The sequence below is a fragment of the Bos indicus x Bos taurus genome, chromosome 19 (assembly GCF_003369695.1).
Source record: "Bos indicus x Bos taurus breed Angus x Brahman F1 hybrid chromosome 19, Bos_hybrid_MaternalHap_v2.0, whole genome shotgun sequence".
In the NCBI taxonomy this organism is placed as follows: domain Eukaryota; kingdom Metazoa; phylum Chordata; class Mammalia; order Artiodactyla; family Bovidae; genus Bos; species Bos indicus x Bos taurus.
In genome coordinates this window covers 28,610,364-28,630,645 of record NC_040094.1, presented here as the reverse complement: position 1 = coordinate 28,630,645, position 20,282 = coordinate 28,610,364, and the positions used below count along the sequence as shown (strand labels likewise).

The 20,282-nt window shown below is 54.6% G+C and overlaps 2 protein-coding genes and 1 non-coding gene across 11 annotated transcripts in view; 1 reads left to right on the top strand and 2 right to left on the bottom strand.

The window, feature by feature from the left end:
• RNF227 (ring finger protein 227) overlaps positions 1–15,290 on the top strand; it is a 23,659-nt gene extending 8,369 nt beyond the window's left edge. Inside the window, exon 3 of the mRNA XM_027519555.1 lies at positions 14,970–15,290. The gene's annotated coding sequence lies outside the window, so the exon portion shown is untranslated. The remainder of the gene's footprint in view (positions 1–14,969) is intronic.
• CHD3 (chromodomain helicase DNA binding protein 3) overlaps positions 1–20,282 on the bottom strand; it is a 25,138-nt gene extending 4,856 nt beyond the window's left edge. For 8 of the 9 annotated variants that reach the window (XM_027519528.1, XM_027519533.1, XM_027519529.1 and 5 more), the window contains exons 1-32: positions 19,984–20,282; positions 15,290–15,402; positions 14,651–14,821; positions 14,269–14,393; positions 12,602–12,885; positions 12,240–12,370; positions 11,932–12,082; positions 11,574–11,767; positions 11,018–11,251; positions 10,623–10,826; positions 9,889–10,100; positions 9,040–9,171; positions 8,574–8,673; positions 7,983–8,174; positions 7,628–7,828; positions 7,121–7,258; positions 6,741–6,862; positions 6,410–6,583; positions 6,135–6,276; positions 5,771–5,902; positions 5,047–5,164; positions 4,387–4,511; positions 3,975–4,206; positions 3,521–3,687; positions 2,873–3,050; positions 2,366–2,431; positions 1,827–1,912; positions 1,565–1,698; positions 867–1,011; positions 574–736; positions 338–459; positions 104–239 (exon numbers count right to left, since the gene is read on the bottom strand). In XM_027519528.1, the coding sequence (XP_027375329.1) occupies positions 104–239; positions 338–459; positions 574–736; positions 867–1,011; positions 1,565–1,698; positions 1,827–1,912; positions 2,366–2,431; positions 2,873–3,050; positions 3,521–3,687; positions 3,975–4,206; positions 4,387–4,511; positions 5,047–5,164; positions 5,771–5,902; positions 6,135–6,276; positions 6,410–6,583; positions 6,741–6,862; positions 7,121–7,258; positions 7,628–7,828; positions 7,983–8,174; positions 8,574–8,673; positions 9,040–9,171; positions 9,889–10,100; positions 10,623–10,826; positions 11,018–11,251; positions 11,574–11,767; positions 11,932–12,082; positions 12,240–12,370; positions 12,602–12,885; positions 14,269–14,393; positions 14,651–14,821; positions 15,290–15,402; positions 19,984–20,257 (5,098 nt within the window). In that variant the 5' untranslated portion in view covers positions 20,258–20,282. The remainder of the gene's footprint in view (positions 1–103; positions 240–337; positions 460–573; positions 737–866; positions 1,012–1,564; positions 1,699–1,826; positions 1,913–2,365; positions 2,432–2,872; positions 3,051–3,520; positions 3,688–3,974; positions 4,207–4,386; positions 4,512–5,046; positions 5,165–5,770; positions 5,903–6,134; positions 6,277–6,409; positions 6,584–6,740; positions 6,863–7,120; positions 7,259–7,627; positions 7,829–7,982; positions 8,175–8,573; positions 8,674–9,039; positions 9,172–9,888; positions 10,101–10,622; positions 10,827–11,017; positions 11,252–11,573; positions 11,768–11,931; positions 12,083–12,239; positions 12,371–12,601; positions 12,886–14,268; positions 14,394–14,650; positions 14,822–15,289; positions 15,403–19,983) is intronic. The other variant, XM_027519530.1, reaches the window with a different exon arrangement.
• Positions 1,296–1,435, bottom strand: LOC113878683. The gene has a single exon (XR_003507102.1).

Below are 20,282 nucleotides of genomic sequence, written 5' to 3'. Positions count from 1 at the left end.
GGGGGCAGGGGACAGGAAGGGAGGATGTCACCCTCATCCCCTGACCCCAGAAGAGGGAGCCCCCAAATTCTAAGCCCCATCACACTTAAGGCCATGCACCCACCTGACTTCTCTCTGTCCCCCCGGTACCCAAGTTCAGGCTCCATCTCTCCAGGTACCCCTGGCACCTCATCCTCTAGAGGCATCTTCCTTGGCTCCAGCCGCTCTCCCAGGGATGGGGCTGGGCTAGGAGTATCAGCCTGGAAAAGGACAGCAGAGTCAGGATGACCTGGAGGGCTCCAGGCTCCTGTCTGCAAGACCCTGCCACTGCCTCCAAGGCAGCCAGGTAGCCACACACCTCTGTCTCCATCTTCTCCCCAATCCTGCTATTCTTTTCTGGCTTCTCCTCCTGGTTTTCTGCTTCATCCTTCTCCAGAGGTGTCCTTATGCCATCTCCTTTCTCGCTGGGAGCTGGAGTAGCTGCAGGGGTAAGGCAGAGTGAAGAAGGCAGAAACTCCCCACCCCAGTTCCATGCCCTCTGCATCTGATGGAAACTGGCCCCGTCGGTCTCCCCTGTCATCCTGAGCTGATTACCAGGTTTTGAGGTGCAAGGGCTGTTTGCAGCTGAGGCCTCAGGAGTGGTGGGAGACGTTTTGGTAGGAGAGGAGGCTCTGGAGGAGCGCTTGGAGTCAGCACTGGGGTCAGGCATCAGCTCCGGCATAGACCAGCGCCCATTGATGTGCTCGAACTCCTGTACCTGCAGGGTGCGGGGGGTTGCAGGACAGGGGTCAGTTCCACTCTGGCTCCTGGAGCCAGGGATAGAAGGCTGAGGATGCATGGGGCCTAGGCAGCCGACCTGACTCTTTGGGTGAGGGGAAGACCAATACCTTTTTCTTGACGAGAGACATGACTCCAATGCGGGTCAACACTTGCTGGCGACTCAGCCCCTCCCGAGGGACTCCGTCCGCAAAGGTTTCAGAGCCGTCTGCCCCGGGCTCACAGAGATGGCGCATAAACAAAGACACATAGGCCCTAAGGAGCATGCGGGGGAGGTGGGTCAGGAGACCTTAGGAGGGGAAAAGGCAGTGAAGGGGTACAGGGATGACTGAACCCTGAACCTGAGCTCCTGAGTACCTCCAGGGCTCCTCCCTGGGTCTTTCAATTTCACCATCATGGGCTCCCCCAAATCCTAACTCCTCCATCTGCCCCCCACCACATTTCCACGGCCCCCCAACCTTGGTACTTCACTCTTAGGCCCCATCAGTCTGATCTTCATCCTTCCCACCAGCTCCCCTGGCTGGGTTATCGTGGCCAAAGCCTGTGAGGCAAGGACAGCCCAGGCGAGGCTCCTGTCTCACCTGCCTCTCCCACAGTAGGGAGCGCCTGGCCTCTCTGCTCTAGGCTCAGCTGAGGGGAGGTGGCAGAGGCTGAGCCCACCCCCTAGGAAACCAAGCCAGGAAACGTCTGGCAGGGAGCGTGGTGATCAGGTGAGTAAGGTCACATCATATGGTGGCCGAAAGGAAGAAAATAACACCCAAAGCTCCTGCCCTTCCCCCCAGCTCAGCCCCGGGTCACCCACACTCACTTGAACTCTTTCTCAGTCTTGCCCCTGAGGTCCCGCACCAGCCACTGGGTGGTGAAGGCGTCCTGCGGGGGCATGCCCCAGCGCATCACTGCGTTGAGGAAGGCCTTCCGCTGACGGGTGTTGAATCCCAGCACCTGAGGATGGGGGCAAGGAGGGAGTGGATGATGAATGTCCAGGGCCTCATTTCTTGGTCTGTTCTGCCCTCGGTAACTCAGCCTCAACTCCCCTCATTCTCTCCGCAGGGGCCTAGGCCAGCTCTCACCTCAATGTTGCCCCCAACTCGAGCCAGCAGTGGAGGCAGTGGCTTATCCTTTTCGTTCCGAAGCTGCCTCTTTGACTGTCGACGCCCTGGTGGGGAGATGGTGACCCTCGTTACTAAACCACCATATCCTCCACCCCTCATTCTTTCCTAGCTCTCCACGTCCATAGGACATGCAACACAAGGAATGCCTGTTGTGTCTGAGGTGCTTCTAATTTTCTTCCCAGAACTACCAACCCAGTAGGTCCAAAAGAATCAAGTCATTCTAAACAATCAGTAGCAACTATTTGATGCAAGCCAAGATTACTGCTGGGAGTGTAAAATGATGTAACCTTTCTTGATCTCTCATCTAGGTGTCAAAGCCTACAAGGTTATATATTCCAAATTTTAGCAGTAACGAAATTATAGATATTTTCTCCTCTCTGCTTATCTGAAATCTTTACTGTTCCTACAAGTGAGCACTCTGTATAAAAACAGTAGGCTTAAAAGACAATGGGAAGTGAAATGGGAAGAGGTGTGGGAAAAAGGAAAATAGATGCCACCTTCAGGACGCTCATCAAAGTCTTCATCCTCCTCCTCTGATCCCACTGAGTATTCTGACTGGTTATCTGTGAGGAGAAGGGCTCAGCGGTCAGTGATGGCTACCTGGATAAGCCCACGTGGGGCCCTTTCTGCCTGGACACCTCCCCTCAGAGACTTTTGCACCTTCACTCTGGCCTCGGCCCTCCTAGAGATACTGGAGGGCTGCCCACAATCTGGGCCACAAGGCAGGTCCACTCACCCCCACTGCCTGACACTTGCATAACCCACTCTAAACAAAGGCCCCTGCGTGTCCATTGGTGCCCTCTGCGACTGCGAGAGCGCTCAGGTCACCTGCAAATCCACCTGGCCTCCGGGGAGCCCCTGGTGACCCTTCCTAGGGTCCTAATCTCTTTCTCCTGAGAAGGGAAGGCCCTGACTGCTCAGCCACTCATTTCCTCTCAATGCCCCCAGCCTCCAAGCCCCTTCTCAGCACGCTCCCCTTCTCCTCTGTTGGGCACAGTCGTCACCTTGGTCCTCCTGAGCAGCGTCATTGTAGTTGACCTGCTTGCGGACCCGCTTGCCCTTGCCGAGGTTCCGCGCCAGGTCTTCCTGCTGTTGCTCATAGTGGTGCCGCAGCAGCTTCTCCCAGTAGTCGGGGTCAACGTTCTCTTCCTGCTTGATGATCTCTCGTTCAATTTCCTCAATCTGAAGGGCAGCAGGACCCACACTGAAGACCGTGCCCCTTTACCCAGCCCCCAGCAACCACAAACCCCTGCTCTCCTGCTGCAGCCCAGCCCCAGACCTCGTCTACTCTAGACACATAAATCCTCCATGTAGCACGCTGTCCTCACCTCTTACCTGCAACTTGCTTCTCCTCCCCATTGCTTCTCTTTTCTAAGCCTCTCCTCCAGTTCCCTATGCCTCCCTCCTACTCTATTCAGAAGGCAGCCTTCCAAATTGATCACTACATGCTGTGCCTATGTTTTCTCCAGTGTCCAGTCTCATCCTTCAGACCAAGTTGTCTGAGGTCCCACAACTGACCGCTTTTTGCTAGACACTGGGGTGAGAGATCAGATTAAAAAACAAGAGCAAAGGGGGATCCTCCTATTTGGACATTGGCTACCACCCTTCAGAGATGGCCCCAGGTGGCCAGTGTCTGGCCCCAAGCCACTCACCTTGTCTTCTTCCCGAACCACATACTGGGCCACCTTGAAGGAGCTGAGATACTCGTTCATGTTCTGCACGTCAGTGTCCTCAGTTGCATCCTGATTCCGGTCCAAAAGCCGAGCAATGGCCTCGTTGTCGTAGTGAATCACACTGCTGTCCTCCTCCTTGTTCTCACCTAGTGGAGTCAGGGAACGAGAGTGGACTCTGAGCTCCAACCAGAACCTCAAGCAGAACTTTACAAAGCTCAGGAAAAGCCATTCCCTCTGCCTCCTTCCCACGGAGCTCTGGAGGAGGCCTCTTCCCTGGGCGTCTACAGAGATGTGTATTATGTCAACCTTGTAGGTAAGGAAAGGAGCCAGCCGTCCTCCAAGGATGCAGAGGAGAGGTTTTGTTTGGGAAGTTTCAGCAGTGCTCACAGACAGCAGAGACCTGTTTTCAGGGAGCTGCAGAAAAGGCTCTCACCCTCATTTTCATCCTTAAATAGCTCCTCGGTACCAAATTTGAGGATGTCGTCCAGCTCCTGCTTGGACATGGAGCCCGCCTTGGAGCCCAGCCCGGGCCGCACCACCAGATGTGTCAGCATCATCTTTCTCTTGGCCACCTGTGTGATTCGCTCTTCCACCGAGGCGCGAGTCACAAACCGGTAAATCATCACTTTGTTGGCCTGGCCGATCCGATGAGCACGGCTGAAGGCCTACAGGGGTCGGAAAGTAAGGATGGGCCAGGGGAGGGGTGGGGGAGAGCCCCCCGCTACATGCTGTGGAAAAAAGGCTGACAAGAAAGGGCCTTCTCCCCCTCAAGAGGTTTATTTCTGACCCTAGCACAGATACCCGTGTCTCCTTGCTCCAAGGGGCTCCAGGAGGGGAGTTCTCACCTGGATATCATTATGGGGGTTCCAGTCTGAATCGAAGATGATGACAGTGTCAGCAGTGGCCAGATTGATGCCCAGGCCTCCGGCCCGGGTGGAGAGGAGGAAACAGAATTGTTGGGCCCCATGAGCTGGGAGGCAAGAATCAGGAGATCAGGCCTTTCTTGTACTCAGCAGTTCCGGCTACCTGCTCCCAGATATTCCCTGACTACAAACAACAATGCCTTCAACTCACAAGCCCAGGTGGGGGCTTCCCTGGTGGCTCAGTGGTAAAAAATCTGCCTGCCAATGCTGGAGACACAGGTTCAGTCCCTGGTCTGGGAAGATCCCCCAACTAACTCAGCCTATGCTCTAGAGCCCTGGAGTCACAACTACTGAGACCCCATGCCGCAGCTACCAAAGCCTGAGTGCCTAGAGCCTGTGCTCCACAACAAAAGAAGCCACCGCAATGGGAAGCCTGAGCACTACAACCAGAGAGCAGCCCCCACTCGCCACAACTAGAGAAAAAGCCAGCAAAGCAATGAAGACTCAGCACAGCCATAAATAAATATTTCAAAAAAAGAAAAAGCCAAGGTAACTGACATCCTCGCAGGTCCACACCCTCCCAGGGACCCAGGCACAGGTCTCTCAGGCTGTGTACACCCAGCAGGACCAAGGCCCCCTCACCATTGAAGCGGTCAATGGCCTCCTGCCTCAGGGCACCAGTGATGCCGCCATCAATGCGCTCATACTTGTAGCCCTCGTAGTCTAAGAAGTCCTCCAGTAAGTCTAACATTTTGGTCATCTAGAGAAAGAGAAGAGGCAGGAGTCTAGAACAATGAGGCGGTGGGCTGCACTGTTTGCCCTGTCCTTTACTCTTCCTCGACCCCAGTCCTTACACCTGTACCCCTGCCCTGTCATATGTACCCCTAGCTCCTCCTGGGATACCCTGTCATTTTCTCTTGATTTAAGACCATTTCTCCTACAGCAGAGGTTCTCCTCTGACACCCGTAACACGGTTGCAGGGAAATCTATGAACCCCCTGAAAATCTGTACAAGATTGTCTCATCATGTGTGCAGTTTTCTGGAGAGCAGACCCACAGCTTTCATCAGATTTCCAAAAGGTCTGCACTCTCTTCCTTCCCTAGGAAGATTAAAAAACAGTCCCAGCCCCAGAGACTCCTTTAGGAGGCAGATGGCTCGCCCTCCCCCTTCTCCCCTTTTGGCTTTAAAGAAACTGGACTACAGCTTCCAATGGCTTGAATTAAGAACACGGATTGGAGGCCAAGATGAACAGAGCTGTTCCAGAAACCCTTAAGGGTGTAACTGCCTAACCTTTCATCCCGGGGCAACCATAGCAACGAGGGAAGGGATTATCTGATGGTGAGGAGGAACTACCGGCACGGGTCACCTGCGAGAAGATGAGCACTCTGTGTCCTTGCTCTTTCAGCTTTCGCAGCATCTTCTGCAGCAGCATGAGCTTCCCAGACGCCTTAATAAGTGCCCCACCCTCATAAGCCCCACTGGGAAGTTTGGGGGACTCCTGAAAAAAAAAAGGCAGGGAAAGAGGAGGAGGAGAGGGTCAGGAAACACACCCTCATATTCTGATGACGTCTAGAAAGCTGGAAGCCCAAATCCAGGCTCCACACCTTTGCAATTACTACTCCTCTCAGAAAACTAGTCCCTGGCCTCCCAGCTTAGCTCCAGCCCTGCACTCTTGGCTGCTCCTATTTCCAGACAGCCAGGCATTTCACCGTCCCAGCTCCCGTATCTACCATAGCAGCCACAGGAAAGAGGTACGGATGGTTGCAGCACTTCTTAAGATCCATCATGATGTTCAGCAGCGACACCTGGTTCCCACCACCTCGTGAATTCAAGGCCTCAAAATTTCGGGTCAGGATATACTTGTAGTATTTCCTAAAGCCCAGGGTAGGTGCACAGAAGAGACACAATAATGGAAGCAATTGTGAGGTTACATTTGGTCACCGACGCTTGCAAAGTTGTTACCACATCCTCAACCCTGGTCCAGGGAACCCGCTCGGCATCTCACTTCTGCATGGGGCTCAGCTCCACGCGAACGATGAGCTCTGTTTTGGCTGGCATGTTCTTAAAGACATCTGCCTTGAGCCTCCGCAGCATGTGTGGCCCCAGCAAGTCATGAAGTTTCTTAATCTGGTCTTCTTTGGATATGTCAGCAAACTCCTCCAGGAAGCCCTCCAGGTTGCTAGTAGCCAGAAGGAGATTAAAACATGAATGGGCGTTGGTTCTTTGCCCCTGACCTCAGGCTCTAGTCTTCACTTTAGATGACTCCTGCACGCTCTCATTTTCTCAGACCCTCCACCTCTCCTCTCTGTAGACCACCCTCCTGAGCCACCACTTACTTAAACCTCTCTGGGGTGAGGAAGTTCAGCAGATGGAAGAGCTCCTCCAGATTATTCTGCAATGGAGTCCCTGTCAGCAGCAACTTATGATCTATCTTGTAGCCATTGAGGACCCTGAAAAACTAGAAAATGGGGCAAGGAAAAGCAGGAGAAAGGGTCCATCAGTGGCAAGCAGCTGGCCCTCGGCTCTCCCTGCCTCCAGCTCCTACTTCCTTCAGGATCAGATGCCCTCGGACCCCTAGTCCTGTCTTGCTTCCAAACTGGACTTCTCCCTGCACTGCCTCCTGGGCTGCTGAAAGTCCCCCAAGCTTTGTGTTTTAGGATAGGGGCAAGTAGGAGTCCGGAGCCTCAAGTTTCTGAAGCCTGGGTACCTCACTCACCTTGGACTGGTTGTTCTTGAGCCGATGGGCCTCATCCACCACGAGACAGGCCCAGCGGATGGAGCCGAGAGCTGCCTGATCAATGGTGATCAGCTCATATGATGTCAGGAGAACATGGAACTTCACCTGTGCCTCCCTCTGTTGACAAAACCATGGTCCCTGTGGCTGCCAGCCTGCACCCGAGCATCTAGACCCCCACCCCCATTCTCTACCCAGACACCCTGTCCTGAGACTCCCAAAGGCAGCTGGTAGTCCAGGCCTCCAACCTTGACTCCACGCAGGGACTACAGGATGTGGCCCCCAAGCTTCCCCCACCTGTCCAGTTCGAAGCAATCCATGAATGCCCCCGGGAATAACCTGCTACATCTCCAGGACTGGAGTGCAGAGGCATGAGGGAAGGTGGGGGAAGGAGGGAGAAAGCTGAATGAGGAATATAAGAAAGTTCTGGTTGGGGCAATGAAATGACAGATCTGAGGACTTTGGAGGACATGAGATAGGGAGTCTGACCTTCATCTTAAAAGCTTTCTTGCCACCTTTGATGGCGTTGTCTTCAAAGGAAAACTCATTCTCACGAATGATGGCTCGACTGTCCTTGTCACCCGTGTATGTCACTACATAGAACTTGGGTGCCCACATCTGGAACTCCCGCTCCCAGTTGATGATGGTGGACAGCGGGGCACTCACCAGGAAGGGACCCTTTGTGTGGCCCTGGGAGTGGAAGGTGGGGAGAGGGAGCCCCATTAGTTGAGGCCTGCGGTTGTATACCCAACTCCACTGCCTGCCACGCCCCTCCCCTAGTCCTCTGCCCTCACCCTCCACTCCCACCTTCCCCAGTCCAGGCTAGGGCCCTAGGAGCCAGCACCTCCTTATAGAGTGAGTAGAGGAAGACGATGGTTTGTATGGTCTTGCCCAGCCCCATTTCATCAGCCAAAATGGTATCAGTGCCCTGGGCCCATGAGAAGCGTAGCCAGTTCAATCCTTCCAGCTGATACATGTGTAGTGTGCCTCCTGTGGCTGTGATGAAGCGTGGCTGAGTCTCATATTTCACTGTAGGCTGTAGAATCAAGTCAGAAAGCTCAAGGGAACCAGCAGCCACTCATCTGGTCCTGGTCTCGTCCTCCCCGTCCCTGGCATTGGTATCAAGTAGGATTGCGAGTCCCTCTCCTCTGGCCTGAGCTTATGAAAAGTTCTAGTCTGCAGTGCCTCCCCCTTGTTCCTTGAATCAAGACCTGGGAGTACTGCAGGGAAGGAAACAGCAAAAGAGGCCTGTGTACAGCTGTCCCTGGAGACTCTTATTCCTGTGTGCAAATCCCCAGTAAACCTAGGGCAAAGCTGACTGAAGGAAGAGCTCAAAGAAGCTGTGGAACCTATGGGATGTTCTGTCAGAAGCTCCCAGGAAATCTTCGATCCCTGAGGCTCCAGAAATGAGAGACAGGCCAAGTGGAGGACTTACATCGTTAGTAGGAGAACTGGGAGGCCCATCACCCTGCAACTCCTTCTTCTTCTTCTTATACTTGCGGGGCTGAGCAGGGTCCTCCCCCATAATTAGTTCTCTGGGAAAAGAGTGGGTCTGAGTGAGACTGGGGCCTTGGGACCCCCATCTTCTGAAGCAATTCCAGACCTACTTCCCACTTTCCATAATCTGGATTTTTATACATTTCCTTTCTCCCAGGTTCTTTAGCCTCACCCCTTGGATTTCAGCTCTAGAGACCACCCTCCCGACTCCTCAGCATCCTCTTCCCCATGAGTCAGGCTAGATCTTATCTCTGTTCCTCACACTGCCTCTTTATGGACCCCACTGCAAACAACCCAGCCCCAGCTCCCATTACCCTAAATTCTAGACTGAGTCTGTCCCTACTGCACCTCATTTAATGCCCCCACCCTCAGACGCCCTCTAACCCACGATCTGGTTCACTCACCGGTGTCTCCAGTAGCTCTGCTTGTGGTCTTCATATTCAGGGATGTTCATTTCATCTTCCTCCCATGTGGACTGGTCATAGGGCAAGTCCCTCCATTTCACTAGATAGTGGTAATTCCCCTTTTTATCCACACTGTGAAGAGGGAAGCCAGAAGAAGAGGCAGGAGGAGAAAAATAATGTGTCACAAGTAGAAAAGAGTCATAATAAACACAATTATCAATTAACACACAGAATTTGTCACCTAATCTTCAATGGTGGGCCTCTGAAAGGGAGTTTAGAAAGGCTGAAGGACTATCCTACCTTTTTCCAGATGACTTCCTAAAAATCAACTATCACAAAACATCCCCAGCTTTAATGTCATTTGTTCATCCAATCAATATTTACTAAGCATCTACTACATGCCAGGCACTGTTCCAGGCATAGGTGATTCAGTAGAACTAAGCAGACAAATGACTGATTCCCATGGAGCTCACATGCTACTGGAGAAGACCGTGATGAAACAGAAAAATAAAAAGACAGTAAAACATTGGTAATGATAGGTACTATGAAGACAGAAATACTAGAAACATTGGTCTGTATAAATCATGTTTTGTTTTTATCACATCCAAATCCCCAGACTCCTGGGTCATTTCTTAAGCTGTTCGAGATTAGAGGAAGCAAGGACAAAGGTGTTCGTGCTGGGCTGGACTTTTTTCCTGGTTTCTCCCACCTCCATAGAGGAAACAAAGCCAGAGAGGCTGGGGCTGTGGTGGGAATTACCCAGTTAGGTCAATTATCTAACATGGGGCCATAATGCAACAAGAACAGTGGCAAAACCCAGGTCGGCCTTCCCGTGGACCAAGGGCTTACCTGTGGTTGATGATCCGGTGGACGGTCATCCACTCTGGCTTGATGCCAAAACGATAGTACTTCTCCTCCATCTCGGCGTAGTGTGGGTCCTTCACCTTGCGCTTGTCACTCTTGCCATCGTCCTCACCAGAGCCATAGTCCAGGGGTGGGGGCTCATCCATGTCATTCTTCCGTTGGTAGTTTCGGTACATCACCAAGTGGAAGATTTCCAGCTGGTGGGGTACAGAGGAAGGAAGAGATAGTCCCGACATCCTGAGGGGACACAAGGAGCCGGGGCAGCGGCCGGCAGGGGGAATGGTACGGGAAAATGAGCCATGGGAGTGGTGGGATGAAGGACACAGAAAGTTAAAGTCAAAGCAAGAAAATGAGTAACATGCAAGAGAACGGAGTCTGAGACAGGACCTGAGTGAGGAGGTAATAAGTAAAACGAGGAAGGAACAGGTTATTAAGACTAGGGGTGTCCGTAAAACATGGTTAAGATAGATAAAGGGTAAGACATGGGAATTAAGGAAGGCTAAGGAAGGCTCCGTTACACCTCAGGGGACGAGTCTAACAGAGACTGAGGGAAAGACAGCCAGAGACCAAGAGACCCAAGTATGGAAACTAAGAGAGCTGGTAGGGTCTGGGGGCCAGAGACGTAATATGAGGGACAGAAGACGGGAGAAGAGGTGGGTGAGAGAGGGAGAGCAGCAGTGAACGGGGCCACAGGAGACGGGACAGAGACACCCTTGTACCTGCAGCTCCTTGGCCCAGGAGCAGTGCCAGTAGGACAGGCCCACCCACTTGACAAAGAACTCTCGCTCGGATCTGCCTTGAAGAGGTCGTGGCGGTGGGGCATCCGGATTCCCGTCTGCCTGCTGGGGGGCTGGCATGGCCACGGGTGGCTCTCCCCACCGCCAGTGCAGGATCTTCTGCACACGGCCTTTCAGCACAGGACACTTCGGGGTGGATACAAACAGGAAATAAAGAGGCGTAAAGAGCCCCTCGTTAGAGTAGGAGGGTGGGGGAGTCCCACAAGGGAATCAAAGGTCTGGTGTGGGGAGAGAAGAGAAAGAGCCGGACGTTTGGGCCCCAAAGATGGAGGAGGAGTCAGGGCTGACAAGAAACCCTGAGAGACGGGTCCACTCACGGTGCATCGGGGACACAGCCATTCGCCGTTGGGGATGTCGGGCAGCGGGGGGTTCAGACAGTGGATGTGGTAGGAGGAGATGCAGGCGTCGCAGCACAGCAGCTCCCCGCCGTCCTTGCACACGCGGCAATACTCCATGTGGTCATCTTCTTCCTCCTTCTCCCCTTCCTCCTCCCCCTCCTCTTCATAGTCTTCCTCCTCCTCCTTGGCTTCCCACTGGACCCCCTCCTTTTCCTGGGAAGCCAAGGACAGACAAGGACACAAAAAAGAAGATAAGGAGTGAGAATGGAAGACAGAGACCAACCAGGAAGCCTAGATCCTAGAAGTACAGAGAAGATTGGTGGGAACAAACAAACAGGACACCTCAGTTTTCAACAATGCTGATTTGGTGGGGCCAAGGGGATGAGGGAGAGGAACACACAGGATCCTGGACCCTTAAACATCTGTTGCTGAGAGGCCCAGGCAGCTGGGAGTAGGAAGATGACAAATGATATCATGGAGGAAAGAGATGGGGGAGGCGGTCGCTGAGGGGCGAAGAGGCGGCTCCAGTACTCACACAGTGAGGGCAGCTCCACTTGCCCTCAGGAGCCCGGTCAAGCTCAGGATCAAGGCAGACGAGGTGGTAGGCACGAGGGCAGGTGTCACACAGAATGATCTCCCCACCCTGCTGGCACACCTCACAGTAATCCTGGTGATCTGTCTCGTAGCCGTCAATCTCCTCCTCCCCAGCCACAGCGGGACAGCCTAGAACTGTCATACACCCGAGCGGAGGCCAAGGGAGCCAAGAGAAATGAATGGGGGAGGGGAGAGAAAGAGAAAAGGGTTGAATAAAGAAGTCACAACTGAAAATAAGGACAGCAAAGGAATGAGAGGAAAGTTAACTGTCAGGGCCACACACAGCTGATGCCCCTCACCCTTCTTCTTCTTCCTTCCGGGCCGGCCTCGTTTTAATTTCTTGGTGCGGATGGGGCCATCGGGGCGGCCTGAGGCACTGTGGACACTGCCGCTGTCCAGGTCTGATTCCTCGGCCTCCGGTTCGGGGCCCTCGTCACTCTGCAAAACATACTGCCCATAGCCCCATGGCTGTCAGGGGCGCTGGCTGGATTCCACTCCCCTCCCCAGGCCTTGGGCTCCCGCTTCAGCTGTCCTCACGGACCCATGTGTCTGGACCCCGGGTCCCTGACCACCCCCAGGAGTTTAACAGACCAGAGGGGCCTCTCACCGAGCCGCCCTTCTTTCTCTTGCCACCCAGAAGCCCTAGCTTGATTTTGAGTGGTGCCATCTTCTTTCCCCGAAGCTTCTTGCGTCCGTCGGGCACTCGGGGGCTCTTACTCCGCCGCTTGTGGCCTGGACCTGAGTGAGGAACGCAGGTGAGGGAGAAAAGCCTGAGGTCACGATATCCTGGAATAAGGGAGGCCATGAAGGTCTCTGGGCCTCTTAGTGGGCTATGGTCTTACTGAGACCCTTCCTAGGAAGCACTTTTCCAACCACCAGGGCCAAGGAGATAAGCATTCTGGACTACAATTTGAGAACATGCAGTCTGGAAGGTGGGGTGACAGCTGTTCGACCTAGAAGATTTCTTACCTTTGCCCTCTTTGGTTTTGGCTCTTCGGATGGGTGGGGGCTGGATATCAGCAGCAGGGGGTGGTGGAAGGGTGGGGGGTCCGGAGGGTGCTATGGGGGTGGCCGAGGAGACAGCGGCTGACACCTGCTCAGCTACAGCTGCCGCCGCTGCTGCCGCTGCCGCTGCCACAGCAGCCGCCGACCCCTTGAAGGGGTTGTTGGCGCTGAACTCTCTCCACTTGGCCCCGAGAATGGTCATCATCTTAGACATTGGGATCTTAGGATTCTTCTTAGCAATGAGGGGCCTGTAAATACAGAGGCAGGAGACTCGGACCCTTCACAGATAGATGGTCAGGGAATACTGCCATTTCCCTCAGCAATAAAGTCAATGTACAAGCTAGGGTTCCTGGGTAGTGTAAACATGTTCTCTCATGAGTAACATCAATTTTAAAGTAAACAAATAATAAGTTTTTAGAAGTTTAACAGAACAAGAAAAACATATGAAAGAACAAAAAAGAAATAGGCAAAATAAAATTTAAATGCAGATTAAATAGGATAAAGCCAAAAGATACAAGATTACCAAAAATGCTCTACTTCTGACAACTACTTTACAGTTCCTAAAACACTTTCACACACGGTATCTTATTCCATCCTCACAACACTACTAGGAGCTGTTACGGTTCTCTGTGTTTTTCTCATGAGTTCCACAGGCCTTGGTAGAACCTAATGAAGGGTCCCATTAGGTGGAGTCTGATGGGTCACACTTGTTCTGCTCTGAGGTGGGTATTAAGCTCTTGTGAGGACACAGGTGACCCCAGTGCTGACAGAAGCACTGTCTTTGGTAGAGAAGCTGTAAGACACCAGGACTAATGACCACTACCAGGGACTGAACTCTGCCGGGCCCCAGAATATGGAATGGGCTGAGCTTTCCATCCACCACCCCATCAAAACCCAACCAAAATACCCACTTAGTCCCTTCAGTCGTGTCTTGACTCTTTGTGACCCCTTGGACTATAGGCCCCCAGGCTCCTCTGTCCATGGGATTCTCCAGGCAAGAATACTGGAGTGGGTTGCCAGTCCCTCCTCAAGGTACATACTATTTGCCTATTTTACAGAAGCAGAAACTGAAGATCAAAGAAGTGAGTTGCCCAAGAAGCACCAGGACCTGAATTTTAGCAGGCTGTCTCCAGAGCACTGAAGGGCTCTGCTAAAGTGCCTGCTTCCCCAAAGGCATCTCTACTGTTCTCTCCTCTACTTTAGAAGCTATTGACTCGCAAGTCCCACTCTCAGCCTGCATCCTCCATTACTACTGCTGTCTAAGGGAAGGGCAGAGAAGACTTGATAACCGAGGAAAGGAAACTGGGAAACACTGATGCCACCTCTCCACTCCAGTCTGAAGAAAAGTCAGGCAGGGTAAACTGGAACTGTTAAGAGCAGAGAGGGCCATCGGTCACCAGAGTTTTCTAACCTAGCCGTGGAACTCTGATCCCCAGTGAAGAGTTCCTGACTAGAGTGCTTGGATCCTGGGAGTCCAGGAATTCTCTGAAATTACATGTGGAATTTTGTGTGTCTGTGCTGTGAATTTCTCTGGAGAGCCATTTTTTAGCTTTCATCAGATCCCAGAGGGGTCCAGGGCCTCCCCCAAATTAAAAGCGTCGGCTCGTGAAGGCTCCCCAGCCCTACCATACCTCATGAATTGGCTGAAGGCTTTGTAGTTGGTGAGTGTGTGGTAATCTTCCTCGGAGAACACATGTTCCACGTCCTCCAGGCCCCAGGTCAGAAGCAGGGTTGCTGATGACTTCTGTTCCACTTGCTAGGATACCAGGCTTCTGTTAGGCAGGTGCTCTCCCAGCTCCAGTCCTGGACTCCCCCTGGCCCCTGACATGCCTCTCTGCCCACCCACCAGCTTCTCTGGGCTTCCAGTTTTCTGCTCCATTCCCAGTCCAATCCCACTCCTCATAAACCACAGCCTCTCCATTTGTCACCCTGCTCGCCCAGGGCTCTCCCTCCCTTACTCTTCAGGCTTGTCATTGATACAGATTTCTCCCCTCACTCCCCAAATCTACTCACCTTTTGCCCTCCCTCTCCCTCCCCTTTTTTCCGCCGCTTTGTCTTCTTCTCCTTTTTTTCTCGGTGCTTCCGTCTCCGTTTCCGACCTGGTCCGGTTCCATATTCACTACCTCCACTCTCTGACTTCTCCCGGTACTCATCTCGCTCAGAGCCAAATTCCTCCTCGCTGTCCTAAGGGAGAGAAATAAAAATACTATTTTTTGAGCCCTAGCATGTGCCAGGAACTCCTCCTAGCACAAAATATCATCGTCTCTTTTAAACTTCACAACAATCCTATGAGACAACAACTAATCTATTTTTATCCACTTTTTTTTTGTAGAAGAAACTGAGGCACAGAGAGCTAAGTAAGCTGCCCAAGAAGACAGAGGACTGCTGGGCTGTGAATTCATGCAGTCTACCTCCAGTGCTTCCAACAGCTTCTCGTGCTGCAGGGCAAGTAAAGTCGACAAAAGGGCTCTTCACTAGGATAGGTCCCAGACATGGGAGATACCGGCTAGCAGGGGTGGGGGTGGGGGCAGGTAGAGCGAGTCAGGTCTCCCTGACTTCAGGGTTCCCATGGCAATCAGGCCCAGAGAAATCATAGGTCTCTGGGACGGGTCTCCAAGCCTCACTGTAGAGACAGGCGTGCGTAACACTTACAAGCTTCTTGCGTTTCCGGGGCTTTCCTGGCTTGTTCTCCTTCTGTTTCTTAGGTCCTCGCTTTCTCTTCTTCACGCCCAATGCTGAAGGCAGCAGTCGAATGTCATCCTTATCTTTGGAGCAGACAGCACCGGAAAACCTAAGCCTCTAGGCTCCCAGCCTCTGCAGCCCTTTTCCTCCCTCACCTCCTTGGTTCCTGCTCTCTAGGAAATCCGGCATTAACTCTTCCAAACCTTGCCTCCCTTTGCTGGACGCAAACAGAGAGTGTTTCGAGTACTCTGGGATGCCTGGGTTCTGAATGGGAGGTCAGGGGTCAGAAGAGGAGAGCAGCCAAACCACTCCTGTCTCTCCCCTCCTACTAACAAGGGACCAGGCTCTAGGCCATGGGCTCTGACTGTGGCAGGTCCTTTTAGTCGCCGCCAGGGCTCCTCCTGCCTTCCCCTTCACTTAGCCAGCTGGCATCCTGCCCAGGAACTGGGGAAGCCATGCCCAGCTGCTGGCCTGGCCTGACCCCAGCACTTGGAGTGGGGAGACACAAGCTGGCAGCTCCCTAAGCCAGATGCTGAGAAGGCAGAGCCAAAGGTGGACACCTGGGCTCTCACACTAACACCCTGGGGCCCTGACATCCTTTCTGTGAGGAGTGAGGCCTCTATTTACACTTCCTCAGATAATCACCCAGACTCCTGTCACCCCAGTATAGCCTTGGAGGAAAAGAAACCCTCAGTCAGCCATGTTCACTTCTGGCCCACAGGATCTTGGTGTCTGGCTCCTTTGTCACTCCCTAGCCCCACAGGAGAAGGTCTCCACAATTACCTAAACATCCCTCCTCCTCCCAAGCAGCCTCGATTGTGCCTTCAAATCTACATCCACATCCCTGTTCCCTTTGAGAACTCAGGCACCCTACCCGTTGTCCCCGGGTCTCACCCCTTGCCTCCAAATGTAGTCTCAAGCATTCTAACCCATTCCTATCTAAGCAGTATGGGAGACCCACACAAAGACACTGGACAGGCATAGACACACCCCTCAAATGCATTCTCAAATGCACAAGCATCACACAAGCATCCCATACTCATGAGCACAAACCCAGAGGACAGTCTGTACATGCTTTTAGCAGGGCTAGGTCCCTGGCTTTCTCTCCAGATGTCCCTGTCAGACAGGCTGGGGCTGGTTCTTCCCAGATGTCCCCCTCTTCCCATTCTCCATGACCCCTGCCACACTGTGGAGGCTTAGGGTTCAGAGAGTAACTATTTCAGGAGGAAGACACAGCCGATGCCACACAGAAGTGAGGCCCTGGTGTGAGGCCTCCCTCCCCCAGCAAGCACTAGACTAACCAGCCAGACCTGTCCTGCTCAGGCAAAGGCAGCAGCGCTGGAGGGGAAAGCCTGGGCAGGGCCCAGCCCCTTGCTCTAAGACACACAATCCTTTTCTCTACCACAGCCAAGGGAAAATTAGCCACAATTTACACCGGAGGCCTCGGTTTCCAGCGCCTCAGAATCGCGGCGCCTCCTTCCTTCAATGCTACTTCTCCTCACAGCTCCGGCATCCTGTGCCCTGTCGCGCGGGACGGCACTTTAAAATTGGGGGGCTGTGGCGGGGGGGGGGGGGGCGGGGGAGGTGCCTGCAGGCAGCCGGGGGTGTGAAAACAGAGCAGGGACCGTAATAGGAAGTCAGTAAGTCGCCGTGCCCCGCAGCCAGCGGTCCCTCACCCCAGGGACTCCCGCTAATACGAACATGGAAACGGAGGCTGCCGGGGCAGTGGCAAGGGCAGGCCAACTGGCTGAGGATCAGGAAAATGGCCTCGGTCTTCGCCAGCTGGGGGTGGGGGGCGGGGAGTGGTGGACACCAGCCCTGGGACCTCGCAGCCAGTTAACTCCACTCCCCAACACAGCGGGAGGTTCCCCAACTTGGGAAGACGGCGGTGCTGTGGGGACGCAAAGTAGACGGCGAGGAAAGGAGAGGGAGGGCAGGAAAGCAAATCTAAGTCCCAACCTCTGCCTCACCAGCCACTCAATGCTGGCCGCGCGCCCAGACTCTCCCACATCCCAGCTCAGATCTCGGAAGACGGCGAGGGAGGAGCGCGGCGAGGGGGCCGGGCGGGGCCTGGCGAGCCGGAGAGAGGGAGGGGCCTCGCCGAGAGCCTCGCCTCCCGCCCCTCTCTTCTTCTAATCTCACCATCAATCTCTCACACATATATTTATTTTTTCTCAAATTCCCCTCCCTCCCCCACAACGAACCACCATAATAGGTCTGCTGCACATGCGTATTGCATGCAGGGGGTGGGTTTGTATTTTCAGACCTTTTGCAAAGAAACTACCAGAATTTTCCGCACCACCCACAATCATTCCCCACCCCCACCCCCAAGGAATCACATCTATACATTATGTTATATTATTTCTCTAGACTTGCCAGAAGAGGGAGGGCGAAGAAATGAGTTTTGGGCTTCCTGCTCCCTTCCCCCATCAGCACGAGTGCTATTATTTTAAACGTTTAACAATGTAAGGAGACTGGAGAGGGGGGAAGGGAAAAAATTGGTCTTGGGTAAGAATGTAAAACAAAATGGTGAGAATCAAAGACGTCAGAATGAAAAACAATAGGAACCTCTAACGGCTATCAGTTCATCTTAAAGAGAAAGAGGTGGGGGGCAGCCCAAACAAATTGCCTCAGAGGATTATTTTGCCCACACTTATGTAGACAGAAATAATGGGCAGACTAAAAATATTTTGCCAAAGTTTTACCTCAGAAAGTCATCTGAGGGGGTGTATCTGGGTCACTCCGTTGACTTGGAGGGCTAAAAGGGAGATAAAACTGCCCTGCCAGAGAGAGGAGGTGGGTTTTCTTTTCAGATATACAATTTTTAAAACATTTGACGATGCTTAGAAAGCAGAGGGAAAAGGGGAGGGAGTACTGACACAAAGACCCACCTCGACCTCAGATTCTTTCATCCACTCCCCTTTACAGACCCAAATCCGGGATCAAAAGCCCCCAAATACCCCATTCTAAGTTTGGAATAGACAAATGGGAGAACTGCGCATCCCCTAACTTAACCTGACATCCTTGCTTTCTCTTTAGCACCTCTGCTGTCTTCCAGGTAACCCCCTCCCCACAGTTCTTTATTCCTTTTCCGTTCTGCAAAATCAGTGGGCTCTCTCGGGATAACTTTTTAAAAACTTTTACCGTTTTCGGACAAGCCCGGGAGGGGGGAAGTGGACTTTATCCTGTTTCCATTAGATACCCCCTCCCCCCTCCGCCCCAAGAAAGTACCTCCCCCCGCCCCCGCCGCGCTTCAGTCCCTCAAAGGCTGTCTCCACTAGACAGGAACATTTCCCACAGAACCCACACAGATCAATATGACAGTTTTACAAAGAGTATGATGTTAGACGTTTTGAAGTTTGGTGCATTTCTGCTGCAAGGCATCCAGAGGCCTGGGGGTGTGACCACCCGAAAGATGCTCTATCCTGAAAAACACTAGCAGAGCACTCTAGAGGATGGCCAGAGGGGGGCCACTATTGGGCCCCCGACCCGAGGCAGCGGTCAGGCCCCTTCACCGCTGGGCAGAACTACCTAGACAGTGCGGATGACTTGTCATCCCCGGGGAGGGGTGCTGAGTGACGGTCAAGCTGCACAACAGCTGGGTGGGCAGTTCACGCCCCCCAACGTGGTCAGGGTGTGGGTGGTTTCAGCGGGAGAGTGACAGTGAATGGCAGCCACGTGAGAGTCACAGCTGGGCAGCTCGGCCACCCCAGACTGACGGGGTCATGGCGGGGGTGGGAGCGCACTTGACACAAAAGAGCCTAGAGCAGAGGAGAGATAAAGGGGGTGGGGTTGGGGGCATCTGGTATCCCAGACACTCTCCTCTCGGTCCCCAATCTCGAGTGGCTGCGCTCCCTAGTACGAGCAGGGGAGAGGGGGCCGGGGCCAGTCTCATTCCAGGAAGTGGTCTGCATGAAGTGTGGCCACCACCTGCCCCTAGTCGTCAGCCGCCCGCAAACATTCACACGACCCCTCCCCCACGTGCCACCGCACGCTCCAGAGTTGGCGGGCATCGAAGTCCCCGCAGGTGTGGGGGTCCGATGGACACCCGCCACCCACCCTAGCCTTCCCAACTCCTGACGGGGGGTTGTGAGGGCCGTGGTCCGTTCTTCGCAGGCAAACCCCACTTCCCCACGGTCCAACCCCACCGGGGCCCGAGCCCCAGGGGCGCCCGCGCGGCCGCCCCTCCCCCACGCGCCCCTCCCCCACGCCGCCGTCCGGCCGCCAGGGTCTCCGCGGTCCCTCGCGCGGCCAGGGAGGGGGCCCTGGCTTCGCCTCGGCCGTTTCCTGCCTACCCCCTCCCCGCCGAGGGTAAAAAAAAAAAAAATCTCCTCCTCCTCCTCCCCCGAAAGCCGCGACCGAGTGGCCCGGTCCGCGCGCGCAGCTCGCGCCCAGCGCTCTCCAGCCCGGGCGGCGGCAGCGGCGGCGGCGGCGGCGGCGGCGGCGGGGGAGGGGTGCGGCGGGGGAGGGGAGGAGGCCTGGCCGGGCGGCCGCTGCCGCCCGCCCGGACCGCTCGGACCGCCGCCGGGCGACGGGCCCGAGACGGCGCCCCGCGCCCCGGATTCGCCTCGGCTCGGCCGCGCGGTGGGTGCCTCGCCCCCGCCCGGGCCTCGCGCGCCCGCGGCTCCGGCTCGGGCTGGGGGAGGGAGTCGGCGGCCGCTTACCTGGCGGCGGGGGCGGCGGCGGCGGGGGCAGTGGCGGCGGCGGCGGCGGCGGCGGCGGGAAGAGGTGGCAGCCGGGGGGGCTGTGGCGGTCGCGGCCCCGGTCGTGGCCCGGCCCGCGCCCGAGTACTCCCTCGTCGTCGTCCTCCTCGTAGTCCTCGTCGGCCGCCTCCACCTCCTCCTCCTCCTCGTCGCCCTCTTCTTCCTCCTCGTCTTCCTCCTCCGACACCACCATCTCCTCCTCCTCCTCCTCCTCGTCCCTCAGAGGGGAAGCCATCCTGTGGCTCTGGCCCCCCCACCAC